General features: G+C 43.5%; 1 protein-coding gene across 1 annotated transcript in view; it reads right to left on the minus strand.

Moving 5' to 3' along the window:
- The window catches only part of GLDC (glycine decarboxylase), a 55,347-nt gene extending 45,585 nt beyond the window's left edge, over nucleotides 1-9,762 (minus strand). Inside the window, exons 1-2 of the mRNA XM_084834468.1 lie at nucleotides 9,373-9,762; nucleotides 8,829-8,907 (exon numbers count right to left, since the gene is read on the minus strand). Of these exons, the coding sequence (XP_084690594.1) occupies nucleotides 8,829-8,907; nucleotides 9,373-9,669 (376 nt within the window). The 5' untranslated portion in view covers nucleotides 9,670-9,762. The remainder of the gene's footprint in view (nucleotides 1-8,828; nucleotides 8,908-9,372) is intronic.
- Nucleotides 9,763-16,966: the final 7,204 nt, after the last annotated feature.

Below are 16,966 nucleotides of genomic sequence, written 5' to 3' on the forward strand. Positions count from 1 at the left end.
AAAACTTTCAGAAAACTTAATTGCGGGTGGGTGAGAGGAGGGGGGACTTTCAGGAGGGACAGTTTGCGGTGTGATATAGTGTGTGCGTGAGCGTGCATAAAAAAAGAGGAAGTGTGCATGCATGCATGCACGTGCACATATATAAGAAATCAAGTTTAGCATCAAGATGATTGCCACTGCTGTCCTCCGTGACCAACTGAAGAAGAGATTTTGTTCATGGGGTGTGTGTTCTGCATTGACATTTCTCTGCCTAGTCTTCAAGAAAATCTAAACTGTAGAATGAGTAGTTTGGATTGTTTTACCATAACATTTTTAAACCACTTATTTCTTCTCCCCTTCACTACAGGACAGACTTTGCTTCTTTTCTTTGCTTTTCTTACAAGCGATGGAAAAAGCAGATAGAATGCAAATTTGAAGAATGTTTGTCATAAAGACTTCTGAAGAAAGAAAACAGTGGACAGGGAAAAGATGTAAAACAATGATGGATGCCAGACACCACAGGCATATATCTCAAGGGAATGGGGCAGCCCAGAATAGTTCCATGTAGATGGAAGATACACTCCACTATCAAAACAAAGTCAAGGAACAGATGGCCCCATTAACGTATTCAGTATGCAGTATTCCCAATCCCACGTTAAAGAGAATTCATTACAAACACGACCTTTCAGTCTTTTGGTGCATGTTAGTCTGGTAACCTGTTCCTAAACATTTGCCCCTGTATGGGACTCTTGCATATCATCCTATGCTACTCATGTCAGATTTGTGATATCTTTCTTTGCCCAGTTCTAAGGCCTGGCGTGCTATGGTCCATGGGGTCACGAAGAGTCGGACACGACTGAACGACTGAACAACAACAACAACAAATCATTTGTGTGTCTTAAGATCAGGATCATGCCACTAAGAAGTTACTGCTGTCATGCCTCTAAGAAGTTACTTCGACCTCTATTAATGACTTCACTTTTCCCGTTTCTTCCCGTTGGCTTCTCATGTTTGGCTCAACAGAAAATGACCAATCAAGAGCTCCCAGCGCTTCCAGACAGAGGGCTCCCAGTGCTAACAATCAAAAGGCATTGTGCAGCTATTAATTCTGCACTTTGACTGCAGATGCCTATTCAACAACTTAATATTTTATAGGAGTACTTTTCCTTAGCTGACAGGTAGCTTAGACCAAGGTACAAAACATGTTGAAGACTTTTGTATACAATATTTACCTTCATATTCTAGAATAGACATTGGCCTTTGATTATAAATCTACTCTGTTAATTTGAGGCTCCCCCCCCCCTCCATTGTGCAATGAGAAAGCTATAAAGCAATGTACTCGGTGAAGGGGGAGCTGGAAATACAAAAGGACCGTAAACACCCATTAAGAAACACTTGGAAATCAGCCATCCTACTCAGCCTACTGCTTCCAGTTTTCTAGGGCAGCAGCTAAGATGAAATGCATTACACCAAATCCACTACACTGAAAATAGTTGAGTAATCCTCCAGGAACTTTAGCTAGCAATTCTTTTTGCTGAACAAATGCCTGCCACTGACCTTGTTTATTTCCCCTAGCTGAGAATATTGCGTAACATGATCAGAGGCAATGATATTAATGTACCAAGGAAAAGTTCATTGATCTTTTGCACTGTTATCTCAGAACTGGGGGTGGGAGGAAAGTACTGCACATACAGTTCAATGTTAACGTTTATGGATCTTCAGAAACAAGGTGCTACTTTTCCCTGGAAGAGTGCCCATTTCTACTATTTTGATGCTATGTGTCTGGAAAAGGGAGTTTTCCAGACACATAGCATCAAAATTCAGTTTCCACACATCACAAATGTAGCTTATCAGCCTACCATTAAAACATTTAAAATAGAGAAAAAAATTAAGAGCATGGTTAATTGTTAATTAACCAAAAACCACACACAAAACTAGAATACAAGTTCTGATGGCGTGTCATATCACTTCATGAATTATATAACTACAGGGGTACACCACATTTGCGGCCCTAAGGGCTGCATCTGGAGTCAATAGGGGACACAGACTTAGTTGTGTGTGTGGGGGTAAATGTCACCCCTGTCCTAGCAATCCTGCACAAGATCACTGGGGTGGGGGGAAGGCTGGTTCAGGCTTCTTGCGGGAGAGGAGGAAACTTTACCTCCTCCCACTTCCAGTGACCTCAATAGGCATAGGGGCCACACAACAGACTCAACGTTATGAGAACTGTGCCCTACCTGCATCTGGATATATCTAAAACACATTGTGTGGCATGTGGAAACTCAATGAAATGGCACCGTTTTTGTTTTAAAAAGCACCACAGGTGCATTTAAAAGTAATCATGTGCATTCTGATCCAGTTCTGATGCACATACAGGCATTCTGATCCAGCTAGAGCGCATAGATGTGAGGAAGCAGGCTTCCATGCACATAATTGTTTAGAAAAACCACACATGAAAGCAAGCGCTGCATGCATGATTCCCAGTCCCTTATGTATGACTCCCACAGGTTGTGCACACGTGGCCCTTTAAAGGAAGCTGGAATCCAGCCAGACAGCTGTCCAGGATGGGAAGCAAGTAGCTGGATCCAGTTTTCCCTACCAAAGGAAACTAGGATTGCATCAAAGGACTACAATACCATGCATAGCCCTGGTGGATGCACAAGTGAAATTTTACATGGGCACAGACTGCCCCCCTTCTCTTCAATATCAGTGCATGCTCCTAATGTGCAATTGATGCATGTACAGACATTAGGGAGAATGGGGAAGCCTCTGCACATTCAATTTTAGTTGTGTATCAGAGCTTTCTTAAGAATGGCCAAATATATATAATTGTTGTTGTTGTTCAGTCGTTCAGTCGTGTCCGACTCTTCGTGACCCCATGGACCATAGCACGCCAGGCCCTCCTGTCCTGCGCTCTCTCCCGGAGCGATATATATAACAGTCCCCCGCAAAATCACTCTAGGTTATTGTTAGCTCTCATCAGATGGATCCAATAGGAACTTTAAGTATTTATTTATGTAATTATTACTTTTCTATACCACCCATATAAAGCTCTCTGGGCAGTTCAAACAATTAAAACCATAAAATACTACGTAAGATACATTATAAAAGTTTAAAAGCTACAGTATAAAATAAAAGTAAAATCAAGACAAGACCTACTAGCAATGCAAAGATTTTAAATACAGTGAGAGATTTAAAAGAACAGAACTAAAATGCTTGGGAAAATAAAAAGGTCTTCACCTGGTGCCAGGAAGTGCACAATGTAAGCGCCTGGCGAGCCTCTCTGGGAAGCTCATTCCACAATCAAGGTACCACAGCAGAAAAGGCCCTCTTCCTGGTAGCCACCTACCTCACTTCCTTTGGCAGGGGTTCCTGGAGAAGGACCACTGAGGATGATCTTAGGGTCTTGGAAGGTAGATATTGGAGGAGGCGATCCTTCAAGTAACCTGACCTCCAGCTGTTTAGGGCTTTGAATGTTAATACCAGCACTTTGAATTGGGCCTGGACATGGAATGACAGCCAGTGCAGATAACGAACCACTGGCATAATATGATCTCGTTGCCCAGTTCCTGTTAACAATCTTGCTGCCCTATTTTGGACCAGCTGAAGTTTCCAGACTGTTTTGAAGGTCAGCCCCACATATAACATATTGCAGTAATCCAGACAAGAGGTCATCAGAGCATGGATAACTGTGGCTAGTCTATCTCTGTCCAGATAAGGATATTGTTGGTATCAGCCTAAGCTGATAAAAGGTGCCCCATGCCACCAAGTCCACCTAAGCCTCGAGTGACAGTTCTGGATCTAAGAGCACCCCCAAACTATGAACCTGATCCTTTAGGGGGAGTGCAATCCCCAGCAGAACCAGTTGAACATCACTTAGCCAGGCAGATGAACCACCCACTAACAGCACATCCATCTTGTCTGGATTGAATATCAGTTTATTGGCCCTCATCCAGTCCATTACCATGGCCAGGCATTGATTCAGAACAGCCACTGCCTCACCTGAATTTGATGAAAAAGAGAGACAAAGCTGAGTATCATCTGTGTATTGATGACAGCTCAGCCCACACCTCCAGATAACCTCCCCAATGTTGAACAGCATGGGAGATAGAATAGGGCCCCGTGGAACCCCATAGCATAGCTGCCAAGGCACAGAGCAATATTCCCCCAGCATCACCTTCTGGAATCGGCCATCCAAGTAGGATCGGAACCACAGTGCCTCCAATTCCCAGCCTAGACAATTTATCTGAAGGATACCATGGCCAATGGTATTGAAAGCTGATGAGAGGTCCAACAGAATCAACAGGATCACACTCCCCATGTCCCTGACTTGCCAAAGGTCATCCCACAGGGCAACCAAGGTAGTTTCTATTCCAAAGCCGGGCCTGAAGCCTGACTGGAATGGATTTAGATAATCAGTTTCATTCAGGAGTGCCTGGAGTTGTCCGGCAACCACCCGGTCACGCACCTTGCCCAGGAAGGGGATGTTGGCTACTGGCTATAACTGTTAACATTAGAAGTACAAAGTGTTCAGTGACAAGATCCAGTAAAGGAATTTAGTGATTCATAACCATGTTGACAGGGTAAATACATTAACATCATACACCAAATTAGAAGACATAAACTACCAGATTGCATAATCTTGTATTCCTCCCTCAGCCTTTTGAAATACCAGAAAATTCCAGGTTACAAATTTAAGATTTGAGGCAGTTGTCATCAACCTTAGGAGATGTTTTACTAGAGAAGTGCAATGTTCTGTAACAGCCTTTAGTGACCTAAACCATTAGTTTACCAAAAAAGGCTTGCTGTAGCCATGAATAGAAATGCTCCAAACTGCTGCCACTGTGTTATCAGAGGTTCACTGAGTAGGTGGCAGTCTATTACAGAATGTTACTTAATCATACTAGTGACCAGTGGACCCAGATGGAGTTCATGTATTTTCAAAGTCAGCCAGGAAGGACACAAGCACAAAAAGGGTGGTGTTCCATAATGTGTAACCTCAACATTAGATTAACTATTTATCACACAGAAGACACTGAACTGTGAAAAGTTTAGTATTACTAATTCAGCTTGTTAGCTGTAACAAAAATCCTGTGGCAAAAGCTATCTTGCAAAGGCTAAAATGCAGTGCAGTCAATTCCCATCTGCATTTTTGGCTTTGCATAATTATCCTGCAATATATAGGACAGCCTTCCCCAGGCTGGTGCCCTCCAAATGTTATTGAACTACAACTCCCAGAATTCCTGACCATTAGCCATGCTGGCTGGGTCTGAATGGAATTGAAATCAAAAATATCTGGAGGGCACCAGCTTGGGCATGGCTGATATAGGCCCATAAATAAGGGACTGAGAAGAAAGACTTGCTGCAGAGAGTAAGGAGAACAGATCCTTATTGGGGATTGGGGAGGTAGAACTCACCTTTAAAAAAAATTGCAGGCTGTGCACTTCTGGAGAAGGAAAGTGTACAGCCTGAACATTAAAAGCAAAAGAAAGCTGCAGGTTGAGATGGTGGCCTAGATGACATTTACTACTGTTTTTTTTAAAAAAAATTGATACATGAGTGCTCCTGTAGTTTGCTATTATAGTGTGGAAGTCCCCAGCCACTCAGGAACCTCCAGGCCACAGAAGATCCGCTTCTGACCCATGGCGCCTCCTTGGGATCCTCTAGGGGGCAGGGCTTAGCCTCCAAACCCTGTGCCCTGAAGGAACCCTCCCATTAGAAATTAGCAGGGATGCAGGCAGTGGGGAAACTCAGCCAGTGCTGAGAAGAGCAGCTGCTCTTCCCGGTGGTGTGTGAGTGGCTTTGCATGGCACACACTACTCCCATGGGGATGGTGCACGCTGCATGAAGCCAGGAACTTGGCTGGTGTTGGGAGAAGTTTCCCAGTGCTGGCCAAGTGGGATCATGCAGCCCGGGCCTCCCTCTTTGGGATGCTGTAGACTGCACGAAGACCCTCGGAACACAAGCAGAGCTGGGAAGAGTGCCTGCTTCTCCCAGTGGCAGCGGAGCCCCTTTCTCCCAGGACAGAGAAAGGTGAAATGGGTGGAGGAGGATGTCAGTGAGTGTGGCCATGGCCAATGATGTCATCCAGACTGTGAAGGTCTGGTGGGGGACAATTTGGCCCCCCACCTCAATAGTGTTCTGCAACCCTGCTCTAAAAAAGAGTAAACAGAGTATCTTAAAACACTTGCAAAATGGCCTGGGGCTGGTTCATCAATAATGTCACAAGTATAATTCCATAGGAGCCAGCAATACCCATGCCACTGCCAAAACAGCGCTAACCAGTAAAATGGAAGCATTAGCTGGGGGCAGGAGGGAAACCACAGTGTCAGTCTATATTCTGGCCCTTATAAAAATCAATTTTCCCCCTTAACAGAGCTGCTTCTGAGGCAGGACATTTGTATCCCCTGCAGTTATTAAGAGGCACTTCATACAAAATTGTGTGATATTCACACTGATACACATTTTTCATGTCAGATAGGAAAAACACATTCCTGTATTTTTTGCTGCTTGCCTCTTTAAAAGCGCAATGCTATACTTGTTTAGATGGAAAAAAAGGCCTACAACTCCCAGCATGCCCCATACTTTTGGTTTTTCTTCTGATGCACATTTTCACCCTGTCTGTTTTAAACTGATTGCGTACTGTGCTGTTTTTAACTTGGATTTTATCTTTATGGTTTGTTGCCCTGAATGCTTTTAGCTATAGGGTGTCTAATTTATTTATTTTTAAATACATGGAAGGAGCAACTGGGAAAAGGGCTGGCTTCTGTTGAAGTATTCTGTTGAAAGGGACAAACAGCAAAATGTACAGACATGCCACTTCCCATCTGACACAAAGTGCTTTATGTATTGTGCTGGGAAGTTATATCGAGGTATTGCCCATAATCACATGTTGCTGTAAGAAACCATTGCTCAAATCACCAACAGTCTGAGAGAAGCCCCAGATACTGTGTGAATAAATTAAGGGCACAATCCTATGCATGTTCAGACAGAAAAAAAGACCTACAAGACCCAGCTGGCTGAGGAATGCTGGAACTTCTAGATCTTTTTCCTGTCTAAACATCCATAGAATTGCACCCTAAACTGTGTATGTGTTAGTGAAAACTCCCGAGATAGATTTAGCCATACTCCCCTCAATATTAATTCTTAGAGCTGACTTATTTAGGAAGATCCCAACTTACAAATATTATTTCAGTTAGAGATATGATTTCATTTGGAGGTTGTTCTTTTAATGTTATATTCAACCATAAACTGAAAGAGAGAACGTAACTTATTCAAGAAATAAAACCATATAGGCATATATAAAAGGTGACAATCAAGAGATAGAATATCATGGAAAGTTTATTACCTCTGACTAGAATCTCCCTTTTCAGGCTATCCTTCCCCTGGCTGTTTCATCCCAGCTGCTGCCTCTGTTCTGTGATGTCATCACAAACTAACCAGATTGAACTGGTCAGGAATCTTTCAGAGGCTGATGGGCCTAAAGTTTGCATTCAAATTGCAATTTGCTGATGAGCACATCAAAAGGAGAGCAAGATGACTCAAAATCACTTGTGTTACATGTGTTGAAATGTCGCCACAAATTAAAAAGAAGAGATTATTATCCTTGGTGAAAGTGTCTTTGGGGAATCCAGGAACTACAGGATTATATTAATGCAATTGTTTAATCAAACCTTGTTTTTGCTAATGACAGACTGTTTTGTTTAGATAAGTACTTTTATGTTAAGTGTTTATGGACGTCTTTATAAGACTGGGGATAAGGCTGGGGATAAAAGCCGATTTAAAATAGTATTGTTTTGAAGCTGTTTCTCTTTCTCCCCCCACAATGTTCCCCCAGAAATCATAATCTGTTACTGAAGTACTATTAACAACGTAGTTCTAACCAAAAGCCTTCCAATTATTTTTAAAATGAACCTCTATAATCAACTAGGAAAAAGTGTTGAGGTTGAAGTTGTACAGACAGGAGCAATTTGTTGATTAAAATATTATTTCAATTTGTGCATCAACAGCTACTGATGCAACATTATCACATGTAGCATTTCATTGGGATTGCAAAATGCTATAGTAGAACAAATAGTTTTCATCAAGGAACTAGAATATGTTCTCCTAAAACAATAAATTTTTCAGCTAGTACCTCCTGCACACCAACTTCTTAGCACCAAATAAAATATACAGTGCAAAAAAAAAATCACATTCTGATGGACAAACCTTGAGTGGATTTCATTAACGTAATGATGTAATGATGCTTAAAGCTGCACAATTGCTTCATAACGACACAAAACGGTGATAATTCTTAGACTGCAGAAGAATGTAATAAACTTTGTGCCAAGATGTTTCAGACATTTTGAAATAGCAGCATTTAAATATATATCTCAGTATTTCTTTATACTCTTTAACTTAGAACACATTGGAAGATTATGACTGCTCTTAGAGTACGATTTTAAAAGTTCTCATGTTTTTTATTTAAAAGATTTCTAACTCTCCACGAGAGCTAACATTTTAAAAACAATAAAAATATGCATATACATAGTATATGGGCTTATTCATACGATGCCATATTTAGAGATGATAAGAAATGAACATCAGGGCTGGATTAAAGATTAACACGTTTGCTATTGCATGTTTATGCAAACTCTACACTACACTACACTTTAGCTGCGGGTGGGATTTGAATGGCAGTCTTAACCTTTCAGGCAATTTCCCCTTACTTAACCTACTACTGATGAGAAAATGTAACTCTCCTAACTGGCTATGCTGATTTAATACAGTACAGGCAATGAAAGGCAGAGGAAGAGAAGGAGACTTCAAATGAAGCTTTTAGTTGTATCCAGGGTGAAAGGGAGACTTACAGATATGGTCATCCATCTTCAGAGGCCGTTGCAAGCGGATATTAGCAGGAATTGTTTTATCCATCAACTCATCAATACTCTATAAATACAAGGGATATATCAGTGCATCACATGAATTATTTTCAAGTTTAAAGTTCTACACCCAATACGCTGCACCAGAGGCGCATACTCAAACAAAGAGACCAAAAGAGAGGAACTGTAGGGAAAACTCAGGAAACCTCGGCTTCGAGGAATCTTTGTTAAAGACCTTGGTAACAGAGAGGATTTCACGAAACTCGGTTTAGATCTCTCCTCCCCCACTTTTAAAAAAGAAGCTTAAGTGAAAGGAGGCCAAGTGACGTGACACGCGGTGGAAAAGCGATATCGGTGGGATGATGGAGGAAGGAGAGGGACGACGAGACAAAGCGAGGCGCTACACGGGGGGCAGCTACAGGGGGGGAGTGTCAGATTGGCGTCTTCATGGGGGAAGAGAGCAACGGCAGCGTAGTCAAGGAATATAGAGAGCGAGCGCGAGCAGGAAAGGCGTCCTAGAGAGTTTCCTCACCGACAGACCCACGGTCTGCAGCATCTCTCCTTTCTCTTTGTCCCCAGGGCCGATGTGCCGCTCGGAGAAGTCGTCGTGCCGGGGCAGGAGCCTCTCGATCTGCCTAGAGCTGCGCTCGGCGGCGGCGGCGCTCGCCCCGACGGTGCTGCCGCTCCTCCTCGCACCAGCCAGCCTCGGCTGCTCCCGGCGTCCCCATCGGCCTGGCGCCTTCCTGCCCCCCAAGGCGCCGCCGCGGGGCCCATGCAGATTGGCCCCCCGGCTCACGAGCCGCCCCCACCACTGGACCCAAGCCTGCATGGTGCCCCCCGAACCGGCCGCCCCGTTACGCGCGCGCGCGCGCGCACAAAGTTAGTTCGCTCCTCGGAGGCGGCACCTGCGGCTCGCTTTCTTGGCGCGAGCACCCCCCAACTCCCCTTATAGCCCCGCGCCAAGGGGAAGCCGAGGAGGAGGGGCCCCGCCGGCCCCGCCCTGCCTCCGCTCGCCCGGTCAAAGCCACCTGCTGAGGGGGCTGCTCTCCCCGCCGCCGCCAGCGCCGCTGCCCCCTCCCTCGCAAGGATGGGCTCGGACGGAACGGCTCGGAGAGCAAACGACTCGAGGCGGGCTTGCAGCCGCGCGCCGTCAGTGTTTTCTGCGCCGAGGGCGAGAAGACCAAAGGGCCGTTGCGCCCAAGTTTCATAGGCAGCGAGTCACGCCATCTCTTACTCGCGCCTGGGCTTCCCCCCAGTCGGCCTTTGTTATTCTCGGAGGCTTCTCCTGTAGCCTTTATCAGCCCGTATCTCTGTGCTCTCCCCTCCTCTTGTTCCTGGCCCTCTGTCCTCTGCAGTCGTAAAATTATATGGCCTTCTCCAGCAATATCTCCGCCGTCTTTACTTTCTACTTCTTTGCTGTAATCCTTTTCTCGCCTCCTTCCCCCTTAACTCCAAAGTTTAACTTGCATTTCAGTAACGTTGTGTGCACAAGGATTACACCTGTTGCCAAAGTGATGTTCTGTGATATAGGCAGCACTGCCGCAGTGCTACTTTAGTTCAATTAAGAAACTGCAAAAGCAGTGTCCAAGATTAACACAGGCAGCCTATTCTACTGATGTACCAAAACAGTTGTCTTTTCTTCCCGCTATAAAAGTGTTTTATTTCATTCTGCCAGTCCACAAGGCAATCTTCTGCTTCTGGGTAAGTTCCAGTAGCAGTTGGTTGGTCCTTGCACTCACCTGTGCAATAAGGGATTGATTTTCCCACTGCCTGTCCTCTCCATGCTGTCTTAAGAAGACAACCTAAAAAACCTTAAGCACTGTATATGTAGGAAGGTAGCAGTTATCTTCTTCCCCATCACTGAGCCAGGCCAGAGAGTGGTGGGGACATTGCAACAGAATAATTCCTCCAAAACAGACCTAGTTTGCCATGTGTACAATACAGCAATGAAGTATATTACTGCTCTACTACTATTGGGATATATCTACTGATTGCTTTCATGAAATTATGAAAGCATAATTTTCTTTGAAACAACCAGGTCATATCTGTAGGTATAGTTGTCTAGCAAATTAGATTTTCCTTGGCATTGGTTTACAAAAATTTGTGTTGGACACCTGGGAAATTACAGCACGCACACCACAATTAACGGCAGCAACGTATATTTATTTAGAACATTTTTACTCTGATTTTTTTCCGCAGAATTTCAAAAGACGCTTACAATAAATAATGCAAATAACATGTTTCTGCTGTAAATAAACTGCCATGATCTCCTGCCAATGCTCAATATATATTCTTTATCATTTTAAGGTGCAATCTTAGGCATGTTTAGACAGAAAAATATGTATAGGATTGTACTCTTAATGTTATTTCTTCCTTCACTGACACTGCTTCATGTGCTGCTAAGTGCCTTCAGAGAGTCTCATCTGGGCATTTATGAACAGAGCTTCCTCTTGGTGAAGATGGATGTTTTGAGGGGTGGGGTAAAGTCAGGGCAATTGTTGAAGCTCTGAGAGGTGGGCAACACCAGCCAAGTTCCCTCTCCTCTCTGTCACTAGGCCTGGGGCAGCTGGAATGGCCATTGATGCTTCTGGTTCTTACATCTCAGCAACAGTGACTGATAGTACCGGGGGGCGGCGGGGATGGTGGTGGCAAAGGTTCTGTTCGCATTCCTCTTCTGCTGCTTGTATCATGGAGCCTGCAACCATAGGACACCTGCCTCCCAATATACACATAAACATGCTAATTTGCTAACATATGAAATTGCCCTGAAACTAAGGGCCACTAGGTGAGTGCCACATGAAAATCACTCCATGTGGCTGATGGCTGTCACCACATAATCAGCCCCTTGTGTCAATGGAAATCAAAACTTTTCTTTATGGGACTGCAGAGCCATTTGCTCGCTCTATCTATCTATCTATCTATCTATCTATCTATAATATACATATATATATTTGCTAGTCTCCTGCTACTTCCTTGCCATGTTCCATGAATTACCACCTAATAATGAACGAAGTACTGTGCTTAATATTTAGATGGTGTTTCTACATTTTACTTTTTTCCTAAAATGCCCTAATGGGAAAATAAACCCCAATATCTTCTTTAACTAGCACATCTACTTAAAATCCAATTTTAAGATCACAATCTATATACTATGCAAGCAAATTTGGAGCTTAAATTAATAGAATTCTACTTTTGGCCAGACAAATCCTTTATATCATTTTATAATGTTCTCAGCACAGATGTAAAAATAATATGTTAAGAGCCATCACATTAAGTTCCTTTCCCCTCCAACATACTGTTCCCTTGACCGACAAATAGAAATAACAACAACAATATCTAGGAAATGAAAAGAAGATATTTAGTAAGCACAGAAGCAGACTGATTCTGAAAACTGGAGAAATAAAATGCAACTAACAATTTTTATAGGAATATTTTTAATAATACATATTCAGTTTTTAATACAAAGGTGTAATTACACATTTTAAGACTTTAAAGTCCTGCTTGTCTAACTGCTTCTTAAATCCACAAAGGGTGACATCCAATGTCATGTGAGGAAACTTCTGCTCATGCAACAAGACTTCCCCTTCCTCCCCTCCCCTTGCACCCCTTCTCAAATCTGCTCTGGAGCATTCTCCAACCCTCTGGGGGCACCACACAGAGGGAAGGGGAATCTGTTCCACTGTTGAATGGACACAGCTGGATACAGCCCAGAGTCTAGATTTAGAGAATTTCTTTATTATTTAAATCAGTAAGCCACATTCCCCACCCTACAAGATACAAAGATTTTATAGTTTTTCAAATCTCATGTTTAGCTGACCTATTGTTACAACTACTAGAAATAACACTTTTAAGGGGAATTCTATTTATTTATGTACAATATTTGTATACCACTCCACATCCAAAGATTTTGGAGCAGCGAACAGCAGATAGGATAAAAGAATAATTTTTTAAAATTACTATTACTAATTTTAACAATTTAATAAATTGAATAATTTAATAACTATTTTTTAAAAGAAAGAGTTCTAATAAACCAAGTTCTGATAGAACCACGGCTGGTCACTCAAGGAAGCCTTCCTGAAATAACAATGTTTTCAGTAGGTGCTGGAAGCAACCCAACTTTGGTGCCTGCCTGACCTCCAAAGGTGGGGAATTTCATAGGAAAGGGCCACCACACTGAAGGCTCTTCACCTGGTGAACTCTAATCGTGTCATAGGTCCACCACCAGGAGCATCCCATCTGATGACCTCAGTGACTGGGCAGGTTAGTAAGGGAGAAGGTGCTCTCAGGTATCCTGGTCCCAAGTTGTTTCGAGCTTCGTACACTAGCATTAGAACTTAAACCTGGCCCAGTAGCAAATAGGCAGCCAGTGCAGTTCCTCAGCAAAAGAGTTGCATACTAAAAAGGGGCAGCTCCCACCAACAGAAGAGCTGTTGCATTCTGCACTTTCTCCAGCTTCCGGAGCAGCCTTAAGGGCAGCCCCACATAGAGCACATTGTGGTAATCCAGTCTTGAGGTTACTAATGCCTGGACCACTGTGGCCAAGCTATTGCAGCTGTCAGGTTATTTCTCAGCATCCTATCCAAAGTTTCCCTACTTTATAACTGACCTATTAGAGCTGTTCACTGTTGTACAATGACTTTTAATCTGAACAGTTTTATTTTGAGCTGCTTTCTGCATCAGCTCCGTCTATCCCAGGGGTAGGCAATGTGGTGCCCATGGGCACCAATGCCCAACCAGACACTTTTTTTGGCACCCGCCCAGGTACTCTACACCTCCCACTTTTAAAAAATTAACATACTTTCTTACCAGCAGCTGAGATTACTGTGACATAGCTTTATCTGTTCGTGCTGAAAACTGTGGGTTCAAAGGAGTTGTTTAGTGTGTTGAGACTCAGACCCATCTCTGCCTTGTACTCAGTCTTTCGGGCAGGTTTCTTGTCCTTGCCACACCTCCCATGGCAGCCATTTTGTGGTGGTGTCCAGGACAGTTTATCAAATAACCAAATGTGCCCACAGCCCAAAATAGTTGCCTACCCCTGTTCTATCCTGTTGTTCAGTCATTAAGTCGTGCCCGACTCTTCGTGACCCCATGGACCATAGCACGCCAGGCCTTCCTGTCCTCCGCTCTCTCCCGGAGTGTGCTCAAATTCATATTCATTGCATCAGTGATGCTATCTAGCCATCTCATCCTCTGCCGTCCCCTTCTCCTTTTGCCTTCAATCCTTCCCAGCATCAGGGTCTTTTCCAGTGACATTTTTCTTTGCATTTGGTGGCCAAAATATTTGAGCTTCAGCTTCAGTATCTGTCCTTCCAATGAGCACTCAGGGTTGATTTCCTTTAGGATTGACTGATGTGACCTCCTTGCAGTCCAGGGGACTCGTAAGAGTCTTCTCCAGCACCACAGTTCGAAAGCATCAATTCTTCAGCGCTCAGCATTCTTTACAGTCCAGCTCTCACAGCCATACGTTACTACTGGGAAAACCATAGCTTTGATTATGCGGACCTTTGTGGGCAAGGTGATGTCTCTGCTTCTGACTATGCTGTCTAGGTTTGCCATAGCTTTCCTCCCAAGGAGCAAGTGTCTTTTAATTTCATGGCTACAGTCACCGTCTGCGGTGATCTTGGAGCCCAAGAAAATAAAATTTGGCACTGCTTCCATTTCTTCCCCTTCTATATGCCAGGAAGTGATGGGACCAGATGCCATGATCTTAGTTTTTTGAATGTTGAGTTTCAAACCAGCTTTTGCACTCTCCACTTTCACCCTCAACAAGAGGCTCTTTAGATCCTCTTCACTTTCTGCCATTAGGGTGGTATCGTCTGCGTATCTGAGGTTGTTGATAATTCTCCCGGCAATCTTAATTCCGACCTGTGATTCATCCAACCCGACGTTTCTCATGATGTACTCTGCATATACGTTAAATAAGAAGGGCAACAATATGCAGCCTTGTCGTACTCCTTTTCCAATTTTGAACCAATCGGTTGTTCCATGTCTAGTTCTTACTGTTGCTTCTTGACCCTCGTACAGTTTTCTCAGCAGACAGGTAAGGTGGTCTGGTACTCCCATCTCTTTCAGAATTTGCCACAGTTTGTTGTGATCCACACAATCAAAGGCTTTAGCGTAGTCAATGAAGCAGAAATAGACGTTTTTCTGGAATTCTCTTGCTTTCTCCATGATCCAGTGAATGTTGGCGATTTGATCTCTAGTTCCTCTGCCTCTTGTAGTTTGTAGTTCCGGTAGTTCTTGGTTCACATACTGCTGAAGCCTAGCTTGTAGGATTTTGAGCATAACCTTGCTGGCATGTGAAATGAGCGCAATTGTACGGTAGTTTGAACACTCTTTGGCATTGCCCTTCTTTGGAATTGGAATGTAAACTGACCTTTTCCAGTCTTGTGGCCACTGTTGAGTGTTCCAAATTTGTTGGCATATTGAGTGCAGCACTTCAACAGCATCATCTTTTTGGATTTTAAATAGCTCAGCTGGAATACAGTCATCTCCACTAGCTTTGTTGTTAGTAATGCTTCCTAAGGCCCACTTGACTTCACTCTCGAGGATGTCCGGCTCAAGTTCAGTGAGCGCACTCTCATGGCTATCAGGGACATTCAGATTTTTCCTGTATAGTTCTTCTGTGTATTCTTTCCACCTCTTCTTAATCTCATCTGCTTCTGTTAGGCCCCTGCCTTCTTTGTCCTTTATCATGCCCGTCTTTGCACAAAATGTTCCCTTGAGATCTCCGATTTTCTTGAAAAGATCTCTAGTCTTTTCCATTCTATTGTTTTCCTTGACTTCTTTGCATTGTTCATTTAAGAAGGCCTTCTTGTCTCTCCTTGCTATTCTCTGGAAGTCTGCCCCTTTCTCCCTTGCTTTTCGCTGCCCTTCTTTCGTGAGCTACTTGTAAAGCCTCATCAGACAGCCACTTTGCTTTCTTGCATTTCTTTTTCTTTGGGATGGATTTCATTGGTGTCTCCTGAACAATGTTACGGACCTCTGTCCATAGTTCCTCAGGCACTCTGTCTATCAGGTCTAATCCCTTAAATCTATTCGTCACCTCCACTGTATATTCATAAGGGATCTGATTCAGGTCATATCTGAATGGTTTAGTGGTTTTCCCTACATTCTTCAATTTAAGCCGAAATTTTGCAAGAAGCAGCGCATGATCTGAGCCACAGTCAGCTCCAGGTCTTGTTTTGACTGACTGTATAGAGCTTCTCCATCTTTGGCTGCAAAGGACATAATCAATCTGATTTCGATATTGACCATCTGGTGATGTCCATGTGTAGAGTCACCTCTTGTGCTGTTGGAAAAGAGTGCTTGCTATGATCAGCGTGTTCTCTTGGCAAAACTCTATTAGCCTTTGTCCTGCTTCATTTTGTACACCAAAGCCATGCTTGCCTGTTATCCCAGTTATTTCTTGACTTCCTACTTTAGCATTCCAATCCCCTATGATGAAGAGGACATCTTTTTTGGGTGTTAGTTCTAGAAGGTGTTGTAGGTCTTCATAGAACCGATCAATCTCAGCTTCTTCGGCCTCAGTGGTTGGGGCATTGACTTGAATTACTGTGATGTTGAATGGTTTGCCTTGGATTCGTACTGAGATCATTCTATCATTTTTAAGATTGTACCCCAGTACTGCTTTTCCCACACTTTTATTGACTATGAGTGCTACTCCATTTCTTCTAAGGGATTCTTGCCCACAGGAGTAGATATAATGGTCACCAGAATTAAATTCACCCATGCTTGTCCATTTTTGTTCGCTGATGCCCAAGATGTCGATGTTCAATCTTGCCATATCATGTTTGATCACCTCCAGCTTACCTTGATTCATTGATCTGACATTCCAGGTTCCTAAACAATCTTGTTCTTTACAGCATCGGATTTTCTTTTCACCACCAGACACATCCACAGCTCAGTGTCCTTTCAGCTTTGGCCCAGACACTTCACTCTTTCTGGCGCTACTTGGAAATACCCTCTGCTCTTCCCCAGTAGTATATTGGACACCTTCCGACCTGAGGGGCTCATGTTCCGGCGTCATATCTTTTAGCCTTGTGATACGTTCCATGGGGTTTTCTTGGCAAGAATACTGGAGTGGGTTGCCATTTCCTTCTCCAGTGGACCACATTTCGTCAGAA

This window comes from Heloderma suspectum, chromosome 2, assembly GCF_057233095.1.
Source record: "Heloderma suspectum isolate Gila_16-S chromosome 2, 16-S_ref, whole genome shotgun sequence".
Taxonomy (NCBI): Eukaryota; Metazoa; Chordata; class Lepidosauria; order Squamata; family Helodermatidae; genus Heloderma; species Heloderma suspectum.